This window comes from Erpetoichthys calabaricus, chromosome 7, assembly GCF_900747795.2.
Source record: "Erpetoichthys calabaricus chromosome 7, fErpCal1.3, whole genome shotgun sequence".
In the NCBI taxonomy this organism is placed as follows: Eukaryota; Metazoa; Chordata; class Cladistia; order Polypteriformes; family Polypteridae; genus Erpetoichthys; species Erpetoichthys calabaricus.
In genome coordinates this window covers 118,481,012-118,501,649 of record NC_041400.2, presented here as the reverse complement: position 1 = coordinate 118,501,649, position 20,638 = coordinate 118,481,012, and the positions used below count along the sequence as shown (strand labels likewise).

The 20,638-nt window shown below is 40.0% G+C and overlaps 1 protein-coding gene across 2 annotated transcripts in view; it reads right to left on the bottom strand.

Annotated features, from left to right (window-relative positions):
* The window catches only part of mcc (MCC regulator of WNT signaling pathway), a 596,286-nt gene that overhangs the window by 178,754 nt on the left and 396,894 nt on the right, over window positions 1-20,638 (bottom strand). For both annotated transcript variants that reach the window (XM_028805279.2, XM_028805281.2), the window contains one exon: window positions 9,807-9,949. In XM_028805279.2, coding sequence (XP_028661112.1) covers window positions 9,807-9,949 — 143 coding nt within the window. The remainder of the gene's footprint in view (window positions 1-9,806; window positions 9,950-20,638) is intronic.

Sequence of the window (20,638 nt, the reverse complement as noted above, 5' to 3'; positions counted from 1 at the left end):
GAATTTTACAATTTTTGAATGGCATATTGCAGATAATGATTATGAATAAAGGAACATCTGTGAGATACGTGACCATGAAAGTATATGTGTAAAATGGTTGAGTTTAAACAACTTGCATGAGGTAATGCACAAGAAGAGTGTGATCGTGTATGCTTTAAAACCTTCCTAGCAGCCTAATGATAGCATGAGTAGAAACAGTCAGAGTGCAAAAAAAAATAAAGCCTTTGACGGTCTCTTCATGAAGTTGTGGTAAATGAATATGTTGCACCCCACTGTCAGCCAGTTTAGCTGCTCATCTAACTAGTGGAGAGAACTGCAGACAAGAAGCAGAACGTCTGTACTGGTACTGTGTTAAATAAAGCAAATGTAACTCCACAAAGCCTGTATATTATTTCTCTGAGACCCTTTTTAAATGTCTGGTTTAATAAGATAAATGGAAAAAGTAGATGTTGATGGTGATTCTGTCAATTGGTGATCTATTAATGAAAGTAGAATCCAGTTAGAATCCAATGAGATATGATATTCATTCTTCTTAATTTTAATTTAGGCCTGAACTTTCAACAGGTAACCACCCAAAAATCATTATCTAATTCCACAAATAGTAAAACAGATAAAATAAACAGATATGAAACTCTATTGCAGGCCAAAATGCAATAAATAAAAAACTGTATTAGCAGTTTATGAACAGAGATGACAGTAACATAAATGTACAGCAACATACTGTATATGCATGAACATACAGTATAGTTTAAGCCAGTTTTCAGTGTTAGCTTTGAAATGTTTCTAATAGATAAACATGGGAACAACTTCTGAATTGGATTAAATTTGAATTTTCCCTAAGTAAGTATACAACACATGACAATTACAAAATAAGGAAGAGAGAGATAACTAAGAGGAAATAAATATGGCAAGAAGTAGGAAAGGTTTCCAAAGCAGAGCCTGTTAAAGGACGACAGAACTGTTAAATACAAGCCTTATACTTTTGCTTGCCTGTGTGTATATCGTTTCTGGCAGCTCTTCAGTTGCCTCAAACAAGTTGCTATGTGTCCATAGGTTGTAGTTCTGTGTGGTGTAGTGCCAAAGTTAACATCAGCACTATTCATTATGCAAAGGGGCCAGAAAAAAAGACATAGTGAAAAATTCTGGGGAAAGTCCAAACTTTAAATCTATCCTATCTGTCAACAAACCAAAATACAAATCTAAATCACAGTCAGAAATTTGGAGCAGAGATTTCATTAACCCTAAAAACAAACTGAAGATTATACTGACAAAGTTTTAAGGTGTGTCTGCAAACTCGGATAATTCAAAAATGGCACATGATAACCATTATCCCATCAGGTTCATAATATCTGGCACCAAGCACTTCTGGGTGTTCATTCCTGGCAATGTGGTGGCAACCATCAACTTCTTCTTCTTCTTCTTTCGGCTGCTCCTGTTAGGGGTCGCCACAGCGGATCATTTTCTTCCATATCTTTCTGTCCTCTGCATCTTGTTCTGTTACACCCATCACCTGCATGTCCTCTCTCATCACATCCATAAACCTTCTCTTAGGCCTTCCTCTTTTTCTTTTCCCTGGTAGTTCTATCCTTAGCATCCTTCTCCCAATATACCCAGCATCTCTCCTCTGCACATGTCCAAACCAACGCAATCTCGCCTCTCTGACTTTGTCTCCCAACCGTCCAACTTGAGCTGACCCTCTAATGTACTCATTTCTATTCATCACACCCAGTGCAAATCTTAGCATCTTTAACTCTGCTACCTCCAGCTCTGTCTTCTGCTTTCTGGTCAGTGCCACCGTCTCCAACCCATATAACATAGCTGGTCTCACTACCGTCCTGTAGACCTTCCCTTTCATTCTTGCTGATACCCATCTGTCACAACTAATGCCCCAAAAACTGACGTGCATAGGATGTACTCTGAGACAGTCGCCTTCAAAAATGGCAAGTATAAAACCGGACAGGAGGTGATAAAGGAGCCTCAAAAATAATGACAGAGTCTATGAAGCAGGCTTTACAGGAAATCACTCAAGCACATAAATACAGAGAAACAGCACTGAAGGTGGACATAAGGTAAGAGATCACAAATATTTTTTAATTATTCTATTATGTGCCTTCAACAGTACTGTGGTTAATATTTCATAAAATATTTACATATGGTATGCATTGCTTATGGTTTTCTATACTCACAAATGGATGTAAGGTGGAGTCTGGAAATGCAGGACTCTCCTTGTCTGTCTTTGGATAAAATGCTGCAAACACACAGTATCCCAATTTACTTAAATACAGCATAGTTGGAGGTTTGTTTACCAATAACTGTGTCATATGGTAGTTGATAAGAAGAAATAAAATAAATGTTTGAATGGAATCTACAATCCAACTCTTTTTTTTAACTTTACAAAATAAAAACTCTGTTTTCCTTAATACTGTACTTCAGTTTCATCAGACTGAGGTTTTATTACATGAAATAAACAGAATAATCTACTGTACATATGACTGACAAAAAATAACAATTCACTTGAACTAGTTCTAATGTCTCCTGTCACTTTAATTAAATTACATGCAGCAAAATTTTGCTTTGAAGAAATATAAACATGTTGCCAATTATTTATTTACAGGTTGCTTTTCGTTCTGCAGATGCCTTAATGTAAACTACAAATGCCCTGCTCTCTTTAATTTGAAGATGCTCAAGAGATGTGCCTTGCTGATATTTACAGATAAGGTTAACTGCAAACAAGGTACATTAGTGGGAAAACTGACAACAGCACATTTGTCCTGACATCAAAGGCAGCAGATGAATTGCAGATTCAGAGCAGTGTTACTGAACGCCACTTAAAAGCACTGCTGAAGGTGAAATTCCGATGTAATGCTTATGATAAAGAGCTACATTACTATCTGCGACTTTTTGCATTTTCGAAACAAATGGTGAACCTAGACTGTGTTTTAATCAAGCTACTTTGATAAACATCACAACTAGTGACCTTTACAATTAATTTCAGGATAAAAGGAAATTACTGTTAACAGATTAATTAATTGTGTTCTGCTAAGAGACTAGTGATAGAATTTATTGCTCTTTCATGAAATGCGGATAGTGATAATGGACTCTAAAAGCTTTATGTTTGTGGTAAATTTCAGCTTGTATTGCAATCACAATTAGTCTCACTATCAGCATGTGAATTCTAAAGCCAATGGCTGCTGCCCACCTCGAGCAATATGACAAAGAGCCAAATGACCAGCTGAGCTAAAGGAACACTCCCACTGACTACAGAGGTTATTTTTGACAGTATTAGTAAAAGGAACCCTTTTACAGGTGTCTCTAAAGTTCTGGCCACAGGCAAAACTCCATGCTACTTGTTCACTACCACTATGCAAACAAGCAGAACCAGAATAAGCTTGATTCCAGTTTAAATTTCCACTTTCACCTTTTCTCCCAAGGATTCTAGAACTGACAGTGAAATAAAATGTTGGTTGTTGCTCTGTATGTTTGCCCACTATGATGGGAATGCCTTCAATGAGGCTGTGGTAATGTTATGGTCACTGATGGGTTTCAGAGCGTGTCATCTGGAAGTCCATCCATCCATCCATCCATTGTCTCCCGCTTATCCGAGGTCGGGTCGCGTTGGCAGCAGCTTGAGCAGAGATGCCCAGACTTCCCTCTCCCCGGCCACTTCTTCTAGCTCTTCTGGGAGAATCCCAAGGCGTTCCCAGGCCAGTCGAGAGACATAGTCCCTCCAGCGTGTCCTGGGTCTTCCCCGGGGCCTCCTCCCGGTTAGACGTGCCCGGAACACCTCACCAGGGAGGCGTCCAGGAGGCATCCTGATCAGATGCCCGAGCCACCTCATCTGACTCCTCTCGATGCGGAGGAGCAGCGGCTCTACTCTGAGCCCCTCCCGGATGAATGAGCTTCTCACCCTATCTTTAAGGGAAAGCCCAGACACCCTGCGGAGGAAACTCATTTCAGCCGCTTGTATTCGCAATCTCGTTCTTTCGGTCACTACCCATAGTTCATGACCATAGGTGAGGGTAGGAACATAGATCGACTGGTAAATTAAGAGCTTCGCCTTGCGGCTCAGCTCCTTTTTAACCACGACAGACCGATGCAGCGCCCACATTACTGCGGATGCCACACCGATCCGCCTGTCGATCTCACGCTCCATTCTTCCCTCACTCGTGAACAAGACCCCGAGATACTTGAACTCCTCCACTTGGGGCAGGATCTCGCTACCAACCCTGAGAGGGCACTCCACCCTTTTCCGGCTGAGGACCATGGTCTCGGATTTGGAGGTGCTGATTCTCATCCCAGCCGCTTCACACTCGGCTGCGAACCGATCCAGAGAGAGCTGAAGATCACGGCCTGATGAAGCAAACAGGACAACATCATCTGCAAAAAGCAGTGACCCAATCCTGAGCCCACCAAACCGGACCCCCTCAACGCCCTGGCTGCGCCTAGAAATTCTGTCCATAAAAGTTATGAACAGAATCGGTGACAAAGGGCAGCACTGGCGGAGTCCAACTCTCACTGGAAATGGGTTCGACTTACTGCCGGCAATGCGGACCAAGCTCTGGCACCGATCGTACAGGGACCGAACAGCCCTTATCAGGGGGGCCGGTACCCCATACTCTCGGAGTACCCCCCACAGGATTCCCCGAGGGACACGGTCAAATGCCTTTTCCAAGTCCACAAAACACATGTAGACTGGTTGGGCAAACTCCCATGCACCCTCCAGGACCCTGCTAAGGGTATAGAGCTGGTCCACTGTTCCACGACCAGGACGAAAACCACACTGTTCCTCCTGAATCTGAGGCTCGACTATCCGACGGACCCTCCTCTCCAGGACCCCTGAATAGACTTTTCCAGGGAGGCTGAGGAGTGTGATCCCTCTGTAGTTGGAACACACCCTCCGATCCCCCTTCTTAAAGAGGGGGACCACCACCCCGGTCTGCCAATCCAGAGGCACTGTCCCTGATGTCCATGCGATGTTGCAGAGGCGTGTCAACCAAGACAGTCCTACAACATCCAGAGCCTTGAGGAACTCCGGGCGTATCTCATCCACCCCTGGGGCCCTGCCACCAAGGAGTTTTTTGACCACCTCGGTGACCTCAGTCCCAGAGATGGGGGAGCCCACCTCTGAGTCCCCAGGCTCTGCTTCCTCATTGGAAGGCATGTTAATGGGATTGAGGAGGTCTTCGAAGTACTCCCCCCACCGACCCACAATGTCCCGAGTCGAGGTGAGCAGCGCACCATCCCTACCATATACAGTGTTGACACTGCACTGCTTCCCCTTCCTGAGACGCCGGATGGTGGACCAGAATCTCCTCGAAGCCGTCCGAAAGTCGTTCTCCATAGCCTCCCCAAACTCCTCCCACGCCCGAGTTTTTGCCTCAGCAACCACCAAAGCCGCATTCTGCTTGGCCTGCCAGTACCTATCAGCTGCCTCCAGGGTCCCACAGGACAAAAGGGTCCTGTAGGATTCCTTCTTCAGCTTGACGGCATCTTTCACCGCCGGTGTCCACCAACGGGTTCGGGGATTGCCGCCACGACAGGCACTGACCACCTTACGGCCACAGCTCCGGTCAGCTGCCTCAACAATAGAGGCACGGAACATGGCCCATTCGGACTCAATGTCCCCCACCTCCCTCGGGATGTGGTCAAAGTTCTGCTGGAGGTGGGAGTTGAAGCTACTTCTGACAGGGGGCTCTGCCAGATGTTCCCAGCAGACCCTCACAACATGTTTGGGCCTACCACACCTGACCGGCATCCTCCCCCACCATCGAAGCCAACTCACCACCAGGTGGTGATCAGTTGACAGCTCCGCCCCTCTCTTCACCCGAGTGTCCAAGACATGTGGCCGCAAGTCCGACGACACCACCACAAAGTCGATCATCGAACTGAGGCCTAGGGTGTCCTGGTGCCAAGTGCACATATGAACACTCCTATGCTTGAACATGGTGTTCGTTATGGACAATCCGTGACAAGCACAGAAGTCCAATAACAAAACACCGCTCGGGTTCAGATTGGGGGGGTCATTCCTCCCAATCACGCTCTTCCAGGTCTCACTGTCATTGCCCACGTAAGCATTGAAGTCTCCCAGCAGAACGAGGGAGTCCCCAGAAGGTATGCCCTCTAGCACCCCCTCCAGGGACTCCAAAAAGGGTGGGTACTCCGAACTGCTGTTCGGTGCATACGCACAAACAACAGTTAGGACCCGTCCCCCCACCCGAAGGCGAAGGGGGGCTACCCTCTCGTCCACCGGGGTAAACCCCAATGTACAGGCTCCAAGTCGGGGGGCAATAAGTATACCCACACCCGCTCGGCGCCTCTCACCGGGGGCAACTCCAGAGTGGTACAGAGTCCAGCCCCTCTCAAGGAGATTGGTTCCAGAGTCCAAGCTGTGCGTCGAGGCGAGTCTGACTATATCTAGCCGGAACCTCTCAACTTTGTGCACTAGCTCAGGCTCCTTCCCCTTCAGAGAGGTGACATTCCACGTCCCAAGAGCCAGCTTCTGTAGCCGAGGATCAGACCGCCAAGGTCCCCGCCTTCGGCCACCACCCAACTCACACTGCACCCGACCTCCTTGGCCCCTCCCATAGGTGGTGAGCCCATGGGAAGCATCTGGAAGTCAACAGATATATTTACTTAAAAGTACCTTTCAAGGCAGCCAAGGATACTGTACTGTACAATGGAATAAAATAACAAAACCCCAAAAAAACACAAGAGAGTAAGGACAAAGGTGAAAAATCATAAAAATATGTATATTTACATACACTACTGTTCAAAAGTTTTTGAACACCTCAGTCTTTCCAGTTTTTCTTCAAATTTAATCAGTTGAAATGTTCTGCAGCTGCATGCATATTATACTAAATAAGCCTTGCAAGTTGAAGCATGTAAGAGTTGTACAGGATATGTACGAGGGAAGTGTGACCATAGTGAGGTCTGCGGTAGGAGTGACGGATGCATTCAAGGTGGAGGTGGGATTACATCAGGGATTGGCTCTGAGCCCTTTCTTAATTGCAATAGTGATGGACAGGTTGACAGACAAGATTAGACAGGAGTCCCCGTGGACTATGATGTTTGCTGATAACATTGTGGTCTGTAATGGTGTCCCATCTTCTGTTGATTATTTAAAAACCCTCTGTCTGTCTTAAAGCACAATTAGAATAGACCATGCCATCAGAACATCTGTAGGTTGTATCCTATTAGTTGTTCCCTGAAGAAGGCCCATTTTTAATATTCTAAAATTTCCTTTTTTCCAGTTTTTGCTAACCTAAACTTCAAATTTACACCTCTGGCAGTTTACTGCATACCTTTTCACCATTTCAAGTAATTCATTGCATTTCAACTGATTCAATTTGAGGAAAAACTGAGATGTTCTAAAATTTTTGTCTGGGAGTACACATATACAAATATCACAAAAGTAACCATAAAATGTATTTTTTAAAAAAGCCAGGAAAGTAACTCAACTCAGAATTTAAACACCTAAAGCAATATATAAGCTTGCTTAAACAAATACAGTTGTAGTTGTTCAAAGTGTAGAGAATGCACTAGAAGACAAACTAAGACATGGTCAAAAGAACAGGTAATGGTTAGAAATACCAGAAAAGACAAAAAAAACAAACAAAGCAAACTCCAAAGCTTGGGAGCCAAAGGTTCAAATCACAATAGATTAGCATATCAGAAATATGGAAGTAAACCAACATTCCTTCAATCATGTGGCAGGCAAAGTATAGTGTGACTTTGTCTTTCTGGAGGAAACCACACCTCTCTGAGGAAGGGGCGTGGTTTGGTTGTGGAGGAAGACAAGCACTAAAGTAGTGGACACAGCTTGTCTTGTTTTAAAATAGCTGAATCGCATAATATTGGTGTTTTTTTGTTTCAAAATTGCAATCTGCATGTAATCTCAGGGCACAGATCAATGCTCAATCATTTTCTTGGCTTGAAAAATGGATGTATTAAGTAAGTTTTTTAAACTTATTTTTTGGTGGTGTCTCATGCTTTATAAGGTTTCATTAAAAAACACCAGGATTGGCAATGTATTTTTTAAAAATAATGGAAAATGTTTAATTTTAGAGCACAATTTTACATGGAAAATGCATATATACCATGTTTGCATGTTTGTGAAGAAATAACTTGGACTTGAAAAATACCAAACTTATCCTTAAACTTTTTCTTTTATTACTTCATAATATTAAAAGGGTGCTATCTGAATCGATTGCCTCGTTGCTTCACCTCATGTGCTGGACCTAAGTTTGGTAATTTAATAGAGAAATGTTATTGTGGTTTCTTCTGCTTAGATCTGAAAGCTGAGACTGAAAGAGCTATACAGATATCACAAGTGGAAAATACTGTCTAAATCTGACTATGTTGTGCGACTTCTTATACTTTTAACTGTGTACTTTTTGTTATATGACTCACTTAATTATCTTTAAAAAGAATTTACTGGGCACCTTTTGCATTCTACTTTATGCTGCACCAAAGTTGTGGCCTGTTGAAAGTAAAGTCCAATAGATAATGTACATATAAAACAGAAAATGCTTTTCTGTTTGCTTCTTGTGTATTCTAATTGTGTCCAAAAACTTTATCAGTTCTACAATGTACTTTTACTTTAGCAGCATGAAGTACTAATTCCGCAATTATCACAGACAGTGTATGTCACAGGTCAATATTTGGGAGGTACCTGTAATTGATTTGTCAATAAGAGCCTGTAGTAGTTTGTGTGTGTCTGCACGTGAATACACAATTAGCTGACCACCTCATTAATACCCCACAGCCACTCGCCACCCTATGACACACCTGCACTTTGCCCCCTGAGCTCACCACCCACTGTGAAAAGTAAAAGAAATAATTCAAAAAGAATATTTTCATTGTTTCCTACATTTCAGCCATAGCTAAAATTAATAATCGACATTAAAAGTGTTTTATTGTTCTGGAAGATGGGTATTCTTAGTAGGGAAGTGTGAATCCATATTCTTAAACATTTTCTATTTCATTAAATTCTAAATCATTTATTATAGGGCATCAGAAACATGCAACAGATTACTGCCTTGTGTCCTGGGCGGGCTGCTGTCTGCAATTATTATCCATGTCTACTGTATGTGGGTTTTATTTTACTACTCCAGATGTTCTTCTGCATCCCAAAGATCTGCAGTACTTGTTAGCTGGTGACTCAAAATTGGCCAGGTATAAATGTGTATGGTTGTGTGTCAGTGTAAGGGTATAATGTATATTCAAAGCAACAAGTTAATGAACAAATGAACAGGCACTGGAGGAGAAAATCTAATTATTTAAAAGGACTGGATAATTTAGTCTCATTTGAATTTGTGTTTGTTCATGAGATACTGGCCTCTTCAATAAAATACCCATTCATCCATTTTCTGAACTGGCTTATTCTAATTCAGAGTTCTAGGAAGGTGCAGTCCATTACAGTAGCACCAAGTACAATGTAGAATCCATCCCTGGAAGAAACGCTGGCCCATGCAAAGCACACACCAGCTGTCACCAAACCTGTAGATCTTTGGGATGCAGAAGATCTGAAGTACTGAAATAAAACCTACACAGACAAGCTTAGTAAGTATAGACAGTACCCTGACTGGGATGCAAGCCTTACCAATCCTGCACACTTTTGGAATGCAAGAAAACCAAAAAAAAAATACAAGTGCAACTCTACACAGATAATGAATGGACTGGCGTTGAAAGCTAACATCCTGTCATGTAGCAGCAGTAAGCACTGTGCCATCATGCAGTCCACAATTATTTGTCTTAAATGCAACTCTTAACAGATAAAAGTACAGTAAACTGATGTAAAAACTTACCCATGTCTGCTGTTACCATGGTAGATTGATTCTCAGGAACAGAAACAGAATTTTGGTCCTGATCTACACTTCTGCCATCCTCGTTGGCTTCCTGCTGACTTTGGCTAAGCTCTGAGCGAAGCTCTGAATACTCATCTTCTTCTCTGGTAGAAAAAGGTGAGACACAGTGTTAGTGTGAAAAATGGTTACATATCAGCCAGACATTGAAAGACTCAGCTCTTATCCCCTGGATAACTAAGCAACAGTCAGATCATACAAAAGCAGAATCGTGTTTTATCTATTACAATAATATTATTACATATTTTTAAAAGAGGTAGAGTGTGTGAACATTTTCCTTTTTATTATATCTAAAATCCATTAAGAATATATTCTTGTAGAGCTGCTTCCAGACACCAGAGGCTATAATAAAACTCATTCACATTGCCATTTAGGCATCTTCTCAAGTGATGAAGTTGATAGCATATGTTAAAACATGCCATTGATGAAGTGATTTCTGAATTACACTTCTCTGTGACACGTTAAGCAAATAAAGAATATGTTAAGCTAATTGGGCTTTAGCTACTCTTTCAAACAGGCAGTTTTTTTTTAATTTTATGTATCCACCTCTCCCCACCACCATCCTGAAAAAGTGCCAAAATGATGACTTTTTTAAAAACGTAATCAAAACCATCAATGAATTTAATGACAGCTCGGCAAAGCTCCTGCAGACACTTTGCTGAAGAATATATAATTACCATCCATCCATAAAAATATTTCCAATTCGCCGGCTGTTGTGAGCAAGTTAATAAAAATAGAATAACTGCCATTACGGTTTAAGAGGTTCATAAATGACTATTAAAATAAAAGTCTGTTACATTTTATTCCAGGAAAAGAAAATTCAGGTTAAACAAACAATGGACCTGCACCATGCTAAATCACATATATTTAATTTAAACAATCCTTTTATCTGAAAGAACCTACAAATCACAGACCTGTTCAGCATAATCGCAGAAGAGGTAGTAGCACTGCAAGCCATAGCATTTTTTAACCCATGCTTAGGTTGAAGTGCAATCTGTATCCATGTTACCATGTTCTTTCTGTGTTAGCATTGGCTTTCTCTACATTCTTAAAAATAAAGGTGCCGTGGTGGTTCTTCAGAGCAATGACACAGGGTAGTCATTTTTAGTTCTCAAAAAGACCAATCCATGTGAAGGTTCCAGAAAGAACCTTTATTTATTTAGATCTGTAACAGGCTCCAATAATTAATCAAGAATAGATGATAAAGGATTTGTGAAATAAGAGTGGGTCGATAATTTTAGGACTCTCACTGCATACAATCATACAGGCTAAGTTCAGATTTTCTTGATCTGTTCGTATCCTGCCATGTACCCTACTATACATCCATCCATCCATCCATTGTCCAACCCGCTGAATCTGAACACAGGGTCACAGGGGTCTGCTGGAGCCAATCCCAGCCAACACAGGGCACAAGGCAGGAACCAATCCCGGGCAGGGTGCCAACCCACTACAGTACTATACATTAAATATTTTTCTTTTTTCCCTCATACAGTATTAGCTCAAAGAACCAATTCTTTATGAGAAGAACCCCTAAAAGCATTAAATTATTCTTTGTTAAGCATTGATTCAATGAGGAACCCCACAACCCAAAAAGGATCTTTAAAGAACCGTTACTCTTAAGAGTGTTGATCCTATGGTTTCTTTCCACAGTTCAAAGACTGTTAAGAGTGCAGATACTATAATTTCTTCCCAAAGTTCAAAAACATGCCGTTGGTTTGACTAGCAAATTTCTCCCCACCCACCCCAATTATATAAGAGTGCCTTTTAATTGATTAGTAGGCTGTTCATGCCTGACTTCCTCCAACAAGTCCTCAATAAGCATAGAAATTAAAGACTTATGTAAAAAGCAAATTTTCTTTTTTCTTCATTTTTTTAACATTATCTATGTCACATTAAAAAACAAATTTTGAGTTTCACTGATTTTAAATAAAGTATCACATAGAACAACATTTCACAAGTTTGACTATTGGTTAAGGGACTGAATACTTTTGCAGGTGACTGTAAAATATCACTGGTGTCCAAGCTCATTTTGAAAATGTAATTGGCTGCAGCAAAGATTTGAATTATACCATCATTGAAATTGTTAATACACTCATCACCAAATCAGTACTTATAAAGTTTGGTGTAAGAAGGAGCTGGAAGTCTAGTCTCAAGTGGACCATCAGCCTCATGTTGGAGGTCCTTGCATCTGCAAGATATCTAGCATTTACCAAAGATGAATAAAAAGCAAATAGTTAAGAACACTTCATATTAAAACAAATTGGTTGAATCAATTGGTCAATAAAGAATTTGTTACAGAACAACTTAGCAGTGAAATGTATCTATTACCCTCTATTTTTTGAGTTATCTGTTTTTTATGTTAAATAAAAATTAAAATGTTTTTATTGTTGTTTATGAACATTTTATAACTTTCCAGAAAGTTATAAAATGTTCTCAAAAATAAATCTGTTGTGCCAGAGTTTGCAAGCTGTCAAACAGACAACACAACTCTATGCCAGCTGGTGACCAGATGTCAAAGTATAAACATCTGGGTATCTACAGCATTAAAAATTCATTTCTTGGATTCTCATCTGGACATTTTCTCTGGAATTCTTAGTGATGAGCATTTTGAACGTCTTTATTAGGACAGTTCTAAAAATGGAAAAATGATACCAATATAAGTGGAGTCTCAGTATGATTGTTGACCACTGTTGGACCCTCAGGAGGGATATTCCTGAGGCCAAGTACAGCAGAAAATCGTACACTTCTGCTTTTTAGTTGAAACCCTTCCAGTATGTATATATAGTGTATATAAATGTTTATTGTAAATTTGAATTGTGAGTCACTTAAAATTCTTGAATGATAAAGGAAGTCTGGTTAAATATTTGAATTCAGCACAAAAATACTATAAGATTACACCTATATTGATTCATCTGTCAAAAAAATGTTACATTTTGTTACACAGTGTTGAAGAACATTATGAAGAACACTATGTAAGTGAACATTCAAATACAGCGGTGCATTGGCAATTCTGTTAGTATACCAAACTTTGTGTTATAAATGTCTGATACATTAATAGGGGAAAATGCAAATAATGTGACTAGTAATTGCAATGTCGATGATAAGCAAAAATGACTGCTCTGTTATGACCTACTGCTGGTGGTTACAGAAGCTCAGAATCTTGCGTATAGAAGGTAGGGATCTAGTTTTGAAAAGCATCAAAAGCAAAAACAAAGGAATTGCCCAGGTAGCTAGAACCCTTCAACATTATAAATAATTTATGGTTTTAAAATGAGTTCTCAAAGTAAACTACTCAACAAATCACCGTTGCCAAACATTTATTTATGAGTTAGCAAAATCCCTAAATACTGGAGATCAGGATCAGGTGTGAGAGTATAAATATAAGTGGCCATTGATAGTGAAAAGCTAAATGAGATCCAAAAGGGAAATCAAAAGATATTGTCAGGTATTTAGGCAAAATCAATAAATAACAAGGTCTTGTGAAGCTGGAGTTATCCTGACAGCACAGGCAGAAAAACAGTTATGGACAGCTGGCCATCCCTTACAGGACCATCTTATGCATATACCCACTCATAATGGACCAGTTTAGAGTCGACAGATAGGATAACCTGTATGTTCTTGGTGATGTGGGAGGAAAACCTGGCAAGATATGGAGGAAAACATGCAGATTTCACATTGCCAATGACAGTGACAGCATTTAAATGCAGTGCATAGAAGATGGGTCTGTGTACCCTTTGGTATTTGAAATTTCATTTTAGAAGCAAAAACGAAAAAACGAAAATGAAAGGAATTTTCAAATTTAGATTTTTGATTAAAGAATAAAATGAGGGAAAATAAGGTATTTTTTAATGCTATGTTAACAAATAGCAGTCATAAACTTAAAATTACACATACTTTTCTGGATTTATTTGTGATTCAAATAATGAAAGAGTAATAGCTCAAAAACAACCAAACAGATGCATTTTTATTGTCTGAAACTGGAACTACTTCTTCTGCACGATTTTTGATGACACGTGCGAACAGTCCTCCTCACAACACATTGATCGACGGCCTTAAAGTTACATTGGCATCAGCAGAGGATGGACCATTATGTTGTTTTTTGGAACAGTAAAAGAGTGAAACTCTGGGACGAGGACATGACTGCAGAAAAACTGAGTCGCATCTTTCAGGTAAAATTACAAGCTTTGCAAACTTTGCTTCATTGGTGTAGCAGTTCTTTTATGAATGTTATTGTTGTTACTTACTGTGAAACAGCTCACATGTGGTGATTTCATTTACTAACACTAAGTCTTGCAATTTTTATAGTGCTAGCATTTTGAATGTGTGTAAATGTGTGAATGGTTGCTCATTGGCTTTAACCAGCTACTAGTTACTAACTAATTAATAAACGTAAGTATTAACAGTACGCACAAGTGTAACACATGTTGCTCTCCACTGCACTGCTTGTGAAAAATGATATTTTATGAGATATTGAGGAAAGTTCAAGTCAAAGTATGCAGTACAAATTATGCACTTTCCTTATGGTAGCAACTTCAGAAGAGCATGCATGGTTTATCCTCAAAAACAATAAAGGAAAATACTACAGTTCATCCACTGATTTATAAACAGACAACACCTTAAAACAAAGGAGCAGTTAATATCACAACATGGCAATATTCAGGACATGGTCTTTGCCTTGTCATGGAGAGCAGGCTGAAAACATTAACGCTCTAGAGGAAACTACACGCACATAGCTGCATTAACTTCAGGGAATAATCTTTTCTAGTGGATGTGCATACTGTGGTGAATTTAAATGGTTCTCCAGAGTGAGGTGGGGTGATTGTGGATTGGCTGGACAGAAAAGAGAGAGATGTGGACACAGGGTCCACAACATGCTGGGAGTGAAGGTGAGTGAGTGACCGATTGCTAAAAATGAAAAGAAATGGAACTGTGTGGAGTGGACTAACAAGCTACAAAAATCAGTGAGATGTGAGATGGTCTCTGTGTCTCATAACATTGTGAAAAGTGGACAGTAACTGGTTATAATAAATAGAACAAGTCCAATTTAGGAGGAAAGGGCTAAACCATCAGTTCTGCGCCTGGTCTACTTGTTCCAATATAAATAATACTTTGAAAACACATTAGATCTCAACGGGGAAAAAAAATCATGCTGGATATATATACTGATATGGACTGGGTAATGTGTTAGGAACAAAAGGATGCCACATTGTTTGATGGAAATGAAAATTATTAACCTACAGAGGGCTGAATTCAAAGACACCCCGAAAATCAGAGTGAAAAAATGATGTTGCAGGCTAGTCCATTTTGCCAAAATTTCATTGCAGCAACTCAAAATCGTACTGACTTGTTTATGTGGCCCCCACGTGCTTGTATGCATGCCTAACAACGTCGAGGCATGCTCCTAATGAGATGACGGATGGTGTCCTAGGGGATCTCCTCCCAGATCTGGACCAAGGCATCACTGAGCTCCTGGACAGTCTGAGGTGCAACCTGGCAGTGTGGGATGGACCGAAACATAATGTATCAGAGGTGTTCTATTGGATTTAGGTCAGGCGAGCGTGGGAGCCAGTCAATGGTATCAATTCCTTCATCCTCCAGGAATTGCCTGCATATTCTCGCCACATGAGGCTGGGCACTGTCGTGAACCACGAGGAACCCAGGACCCACTGCACCAGCACAGAGTCTGACAATGGGTCCAAGGATTTCATCCCAATACCTAATGGCAGTCAAGGTGTCATTGCCTAGCCTGTAGAGGTCTGTTTGTCCATCCATGGATATGTCTCCCAAGGCCATCACTGACCCACCACCAAACCGGTCATGCTGAATAATGTTACAGGCAGCATAACGTTCTCCACGGCTTCTCCAGACCCTTTCACGACTGTCACATGTGCTCAGGGCGAACCTGCTCTCATCTGTGAAAAGCACAGGGTGCCAGAGGTGGACCTGCCAATTCTGGTATTCTATGGCAACTGCCAATCAAGCTCCATGGGCCCACTAGAGGATGTCGGGCCCTCAGGCCACCCTCACGATATCTGTTTCTGATTGTTTGGTCAGAGATATTCACACCAGTGGCCTGCTGGAGGTCATTTTGTAGGGCTCTGGCAGTGCTCATCCTGTTCCTCCTTGCCCAAAGGAGCAGATACCGGTCCTGCTGATGGGTTAAGGACCTTCTACGAGGGGTTACTCTCCTAGAGTATCTGCCTGTCTCCTGGACTTTCCTCCATGCCCTTGAGACTGTGCTGGGAGACCCAGCAAACCTTGTGGCAATGGTACATATTGATGTGCCATCCTGGAGAAGTTGGACTACCTGTGCAACCAAACTCTGTAGGGCCCAGGTATTGCCTCATTCTAGCAGTAGTGACACTTACTGTAGCCAAATGTAAAACTAGTGACAAAACAGTCAGAAAAGATGAGGATGGAAAAATATCAGTGACCTCCACCTGTTAAACCATTCCTGTTTTGGGGGTCATCTCATTGTTGCCCCTCTAGTGCACCTGTTGTTAATTTCATTAACACCTAAAGCAGCTGAAACTGATTAACAACCCCCTCTGCTACTTAACTGACCAGATCAATATCCCAGACGTTTCATTGACTTGATGCTATACTCTGATTAAAAAATGTTCCTTTAATTTTTTTTGAGCAGTATGTATATAAAGACTGGTTGTAAAAAAAGTGGTAATTTGCACATAAGGAGGAATCAGTAAGCTCTTAAAACATGTTGTTGAGATAGATGCTAATATAATTTATTTACTGATGACACAAAACACTTGGCTGACAAGATTGATGGAATAAATTATGTCCTCTTATTTGTAACCATTCTTAAGCTCTGAGGTGATGTTATTTATTGTCTAATAATATATTCAGAACATAAAAGCTAAAGCAAGCACAATATTGCAACCATAAGATTTTCTTTCAGTACTTATTTTCCAACTTCAAATGCCTCATGCATTAGGTGATCACTAAATTGATTGCTACTAAAAGCTTTAGCCTTGTCAGTCAAATTAGCAGAGCAATCTTTAACATTTCTAATAAAAGGCAAATATTCTGAATGATTTTCTTTAAACTTGAGTCAATACAGGCAGAAGACTATTTAAAGGTAAGTTTAAATAGAAAAGTGATTTCCACTCCAACTTTTGACTGGCATCTTTCCGTTTAAAGTTCATATTGATTCATTATCTAGATGGAGATAATTCTTTTCAGTGTCAAATCAATAGAATTGACTTTTTGGGGGCTCTTCATTGCTAGGCCAGTAAACCAAATCAAGCCTGACACAAATTCATAAAATGTCAATCCATTCAAAGAAACTCAGGCAAGAAAAAATTATAATGTGAACACACAGTTGAAACAAAAAAAAATATTTACAATACTGATTTACAATTCCGCATAATAAGCCCACATAAATATCAGTTAACACTCCATGAACTGGTAATTATCAGTAGCTACACATGAGTTAACCAGAATTAGCTTGGGGTGGGAGGCTTAAAGTGCTTAGTGTTCAAAGCAATATAGTTTTATCAAAAGAATAATTTTTCAGCTCAGTGATATATCAAGCCTCTTTGGAATTTGCAGTCCTATTTGCAAAACTAAAACAAACAAATAGCAGGCACTGCCTTTAGCATTAAATGATATTTGCTATATATTGAATTACCTAACCTCAGGATTTGCTTTACACTGAACACTGCAGCAGATTAAGAAGCAGAGTCCTAAAACAGTCATTCGGCTATAGAATGGATCCCAAGCGAAATACTTTCTTGAAAAAGATTTTGAAATTCAATTGAAAGGGAATGCAATTGTTAACCCTGACATAATGAAGCTGAAAACTGTGTCTTGTGTCACCTTCACAAAACACATTTTCCAGTATGAAAGTGACCCAGATGTCATTGCGTAATCTGAGGGAAACAGAATGAGGATGAAGTATTGCACTCAGAATTCATCTGTTTCTCTGCCAAGCATAAAACAGTAAGATAGATTTGAAAGTCACGATAGATAGATAGATAGATAGATAGATAGATAGATAGATAGATAGATAGATAGATAGATAGATAGATAGATAGATAGATGTTTCAGTATAACTAAACAAGAACTAAAAAAGCAATAAAATTAAACATTCGTCATAAATACATACATTTCAAAGAGATCATGCTGTAATAATTCCCACGTATTTAAAACTCACCTGAACATATAGTGTTGGAAAATATCCTCCTAACAGCATTCAAGTGAAAATCTCAGCACATCTCTAGTGACGTGACTGAATTGATATTTCCCAGTGTTTTAAACTTTCTGATACATCCAACTGTTGTTATTTTTGCATCCAATTAATTTGTGTTCTAATTGCTAAATAGCAGGGCTGGCAACTATAAAGTTAGCAGCTCATTTCTGACCCTTTCCAATCTGTATAATCTGTCTGTGCTATGATAATAATGATTTCTGTCTGATGTGTTTTATTGCTTAGAGAGTGACCACTTTATTATTATTTAGTAGGCCTACAGTGTCTAATTACAAGTTGGAATCCAGTTCGTCCTTTTTATGTCATGGTAGGGACTAAACAAGATGGTAAAAGACATGGCACAGAAATACCACACAATTTCTGCTCCAGTGTGTCCAACATCAAATTAGCCAGTGGTAGGTGAAATAGTTTATAGCATCCCATCCCGCAGATGTATAAATGAGCTGAGATTTGATAACTAAGGTGACCTCTGTATTAAGATAAATTTTATGTTGCGGGTCTGGAATCATTATAGGACATTTTAGATGGAAAATTACACGGTTGAAGTAACCCATTCACAACTGGTTTACACAGCTGCCATAAAATCAAAAGCAATGTTCAGATTTGGCATATAATACAACCATTATAAGATTATGGGATACTTATGGTATCCAGCATGCTTCCTGCTATAGTGTTAGATACCCATGGTGTAGAGGTTCAGGAAGTTGGCCTATGTCACTTGGATTCCAACTTATTAACTTAAATTCTAACTAAAAGGACTATGATCCGGCACTGACTTCTGAGTTGATCCCTTTTCAGCCACAAAAAGGCCATTGGTAGTGTGGGTATGAATGGTGTAAAGTGGCCGAGCACCATGGAAACAGGGTCAAGACCACTTAATGAATGTTGGGACTCCAACCGGGTCATCCCGTTTAATTCCCTTCTTTCCTTTCTTCTAAAATTGAAGCAAATATCGTCTGGAGCAATGATATTTGGCAACAAATTAATAAAACAAGGTTCAGGTTAGTCAGCGTTAACAAAGACAAAATAGGACTCTCAAAGAGCTCTGTAACATTCTGTCTCAGTCTTGAATGATCACTCCTTTGAGGCCCTTGGGCTTCTTATTTTGTGAGGACAGGAAGGGGCGGAGCTAATCGCCCTACGTGGGAGACTTTTGGAAACTGCAGTGAGAGAAGGAGAAGACACGGTTAACGACAGCACCCTCTCTCACCCCAGTGGGTTAACACCTACCTTAAGGTGAGCCAGCAAAGAGATCCTCTGACATCCATGCATGACAAAGGGTATTAAGAATATAAGAAATTTGACCAACGAGAGGAGACTATTCAGTTGATCAAGCCTGTTTATTTTGCTAATAGCTATGCTGTCCCAGTCTCTCATCCAAATACTTCTTAAATGTTGTCAAGGTTTCTGCTTCAACTACATGTCTCGGTAGTTTGTTCCAGAGTGCCACATCTCTTTGCGTAGTCTTAAATGCACTTTCCCTTAATTTCCACTGATGTCTTCGAGTACATGATTCACCCTTAAGCTGAAAGAATGTTGCTAGATCTACTTTATCAATGCCTTTGAATATTTTAAACGCTTGGATTAGGTCTCCACGCAGTCTCTTCTGCTCGAGACTAAGCAGGTTTAATTCTCTGAGTCTGTCAGAGTAGGACATGTCCTTAAGTCCAGGGATGCACTTGGTTGGTGTTGACACATCTATAACTATCACGCATGAAAACACCAGAAGAGCTGCCTTTTCTGATATATTTATGCCAATAGGTCTGGTTCCACCCTTCATGTTGTAGTCAAAGCTTCACCATTCTCTGCCTGAACTGCACACATATATTCCATTTGTACCCACTTTAAATGTTATAGTTTACAAAAAATTATACATCTCGGATTATGAAGTCAGTTACGGGGAAAAGAGCAGTTATACCTAATAAAATGGTCTCTCAATGTGTGAAGACAGTAATGTACACTGGGTAGATTTTTGGAACAAAAAGTATTAGCTACTGTAAACAGAAAATGGACCAAAGCACCAGAAATCCAACATTTCAAATCATAGATCATAAATAGAAAGTAGTGCACCAATGGCCTTTTAATGGCCTTTAATTGGGATGAAGAAAGGATTTAGAAAATACATATTTAGCGAACAGCATAATGCTACTACTTTGTACAGAGCTGTTCAAAATCCTGTTGTTTTTGGGAGCTTCACAAAATGCTTCAAGCTTATTACATTTGTATTCAAACGGGAATAATTTATATAAGTAAATAAGAAATATGATTAACCAAAAGGCTGCAGTTAGAAATCCTAAGAAAAAAGCTATGAATAGGTTGATTGTCCTCATGTTAGCTACTGCACATAATGTGGAGAGTCGATCAAGAGAGTCAAACCAAGATTAGCAAAGCCATAAATTAAAACCGTACTTCTGAAAGCCTAGGCAAATTTTTCCATGAGACAACCATTAAACACCGCTTCATATTCATTCAAGAAGCTGTTTAAGACCCTCCTGATGTGGTTTAACTGAATTTTTAGTTTCTTGATTAATACACGCAGCTAAATTTA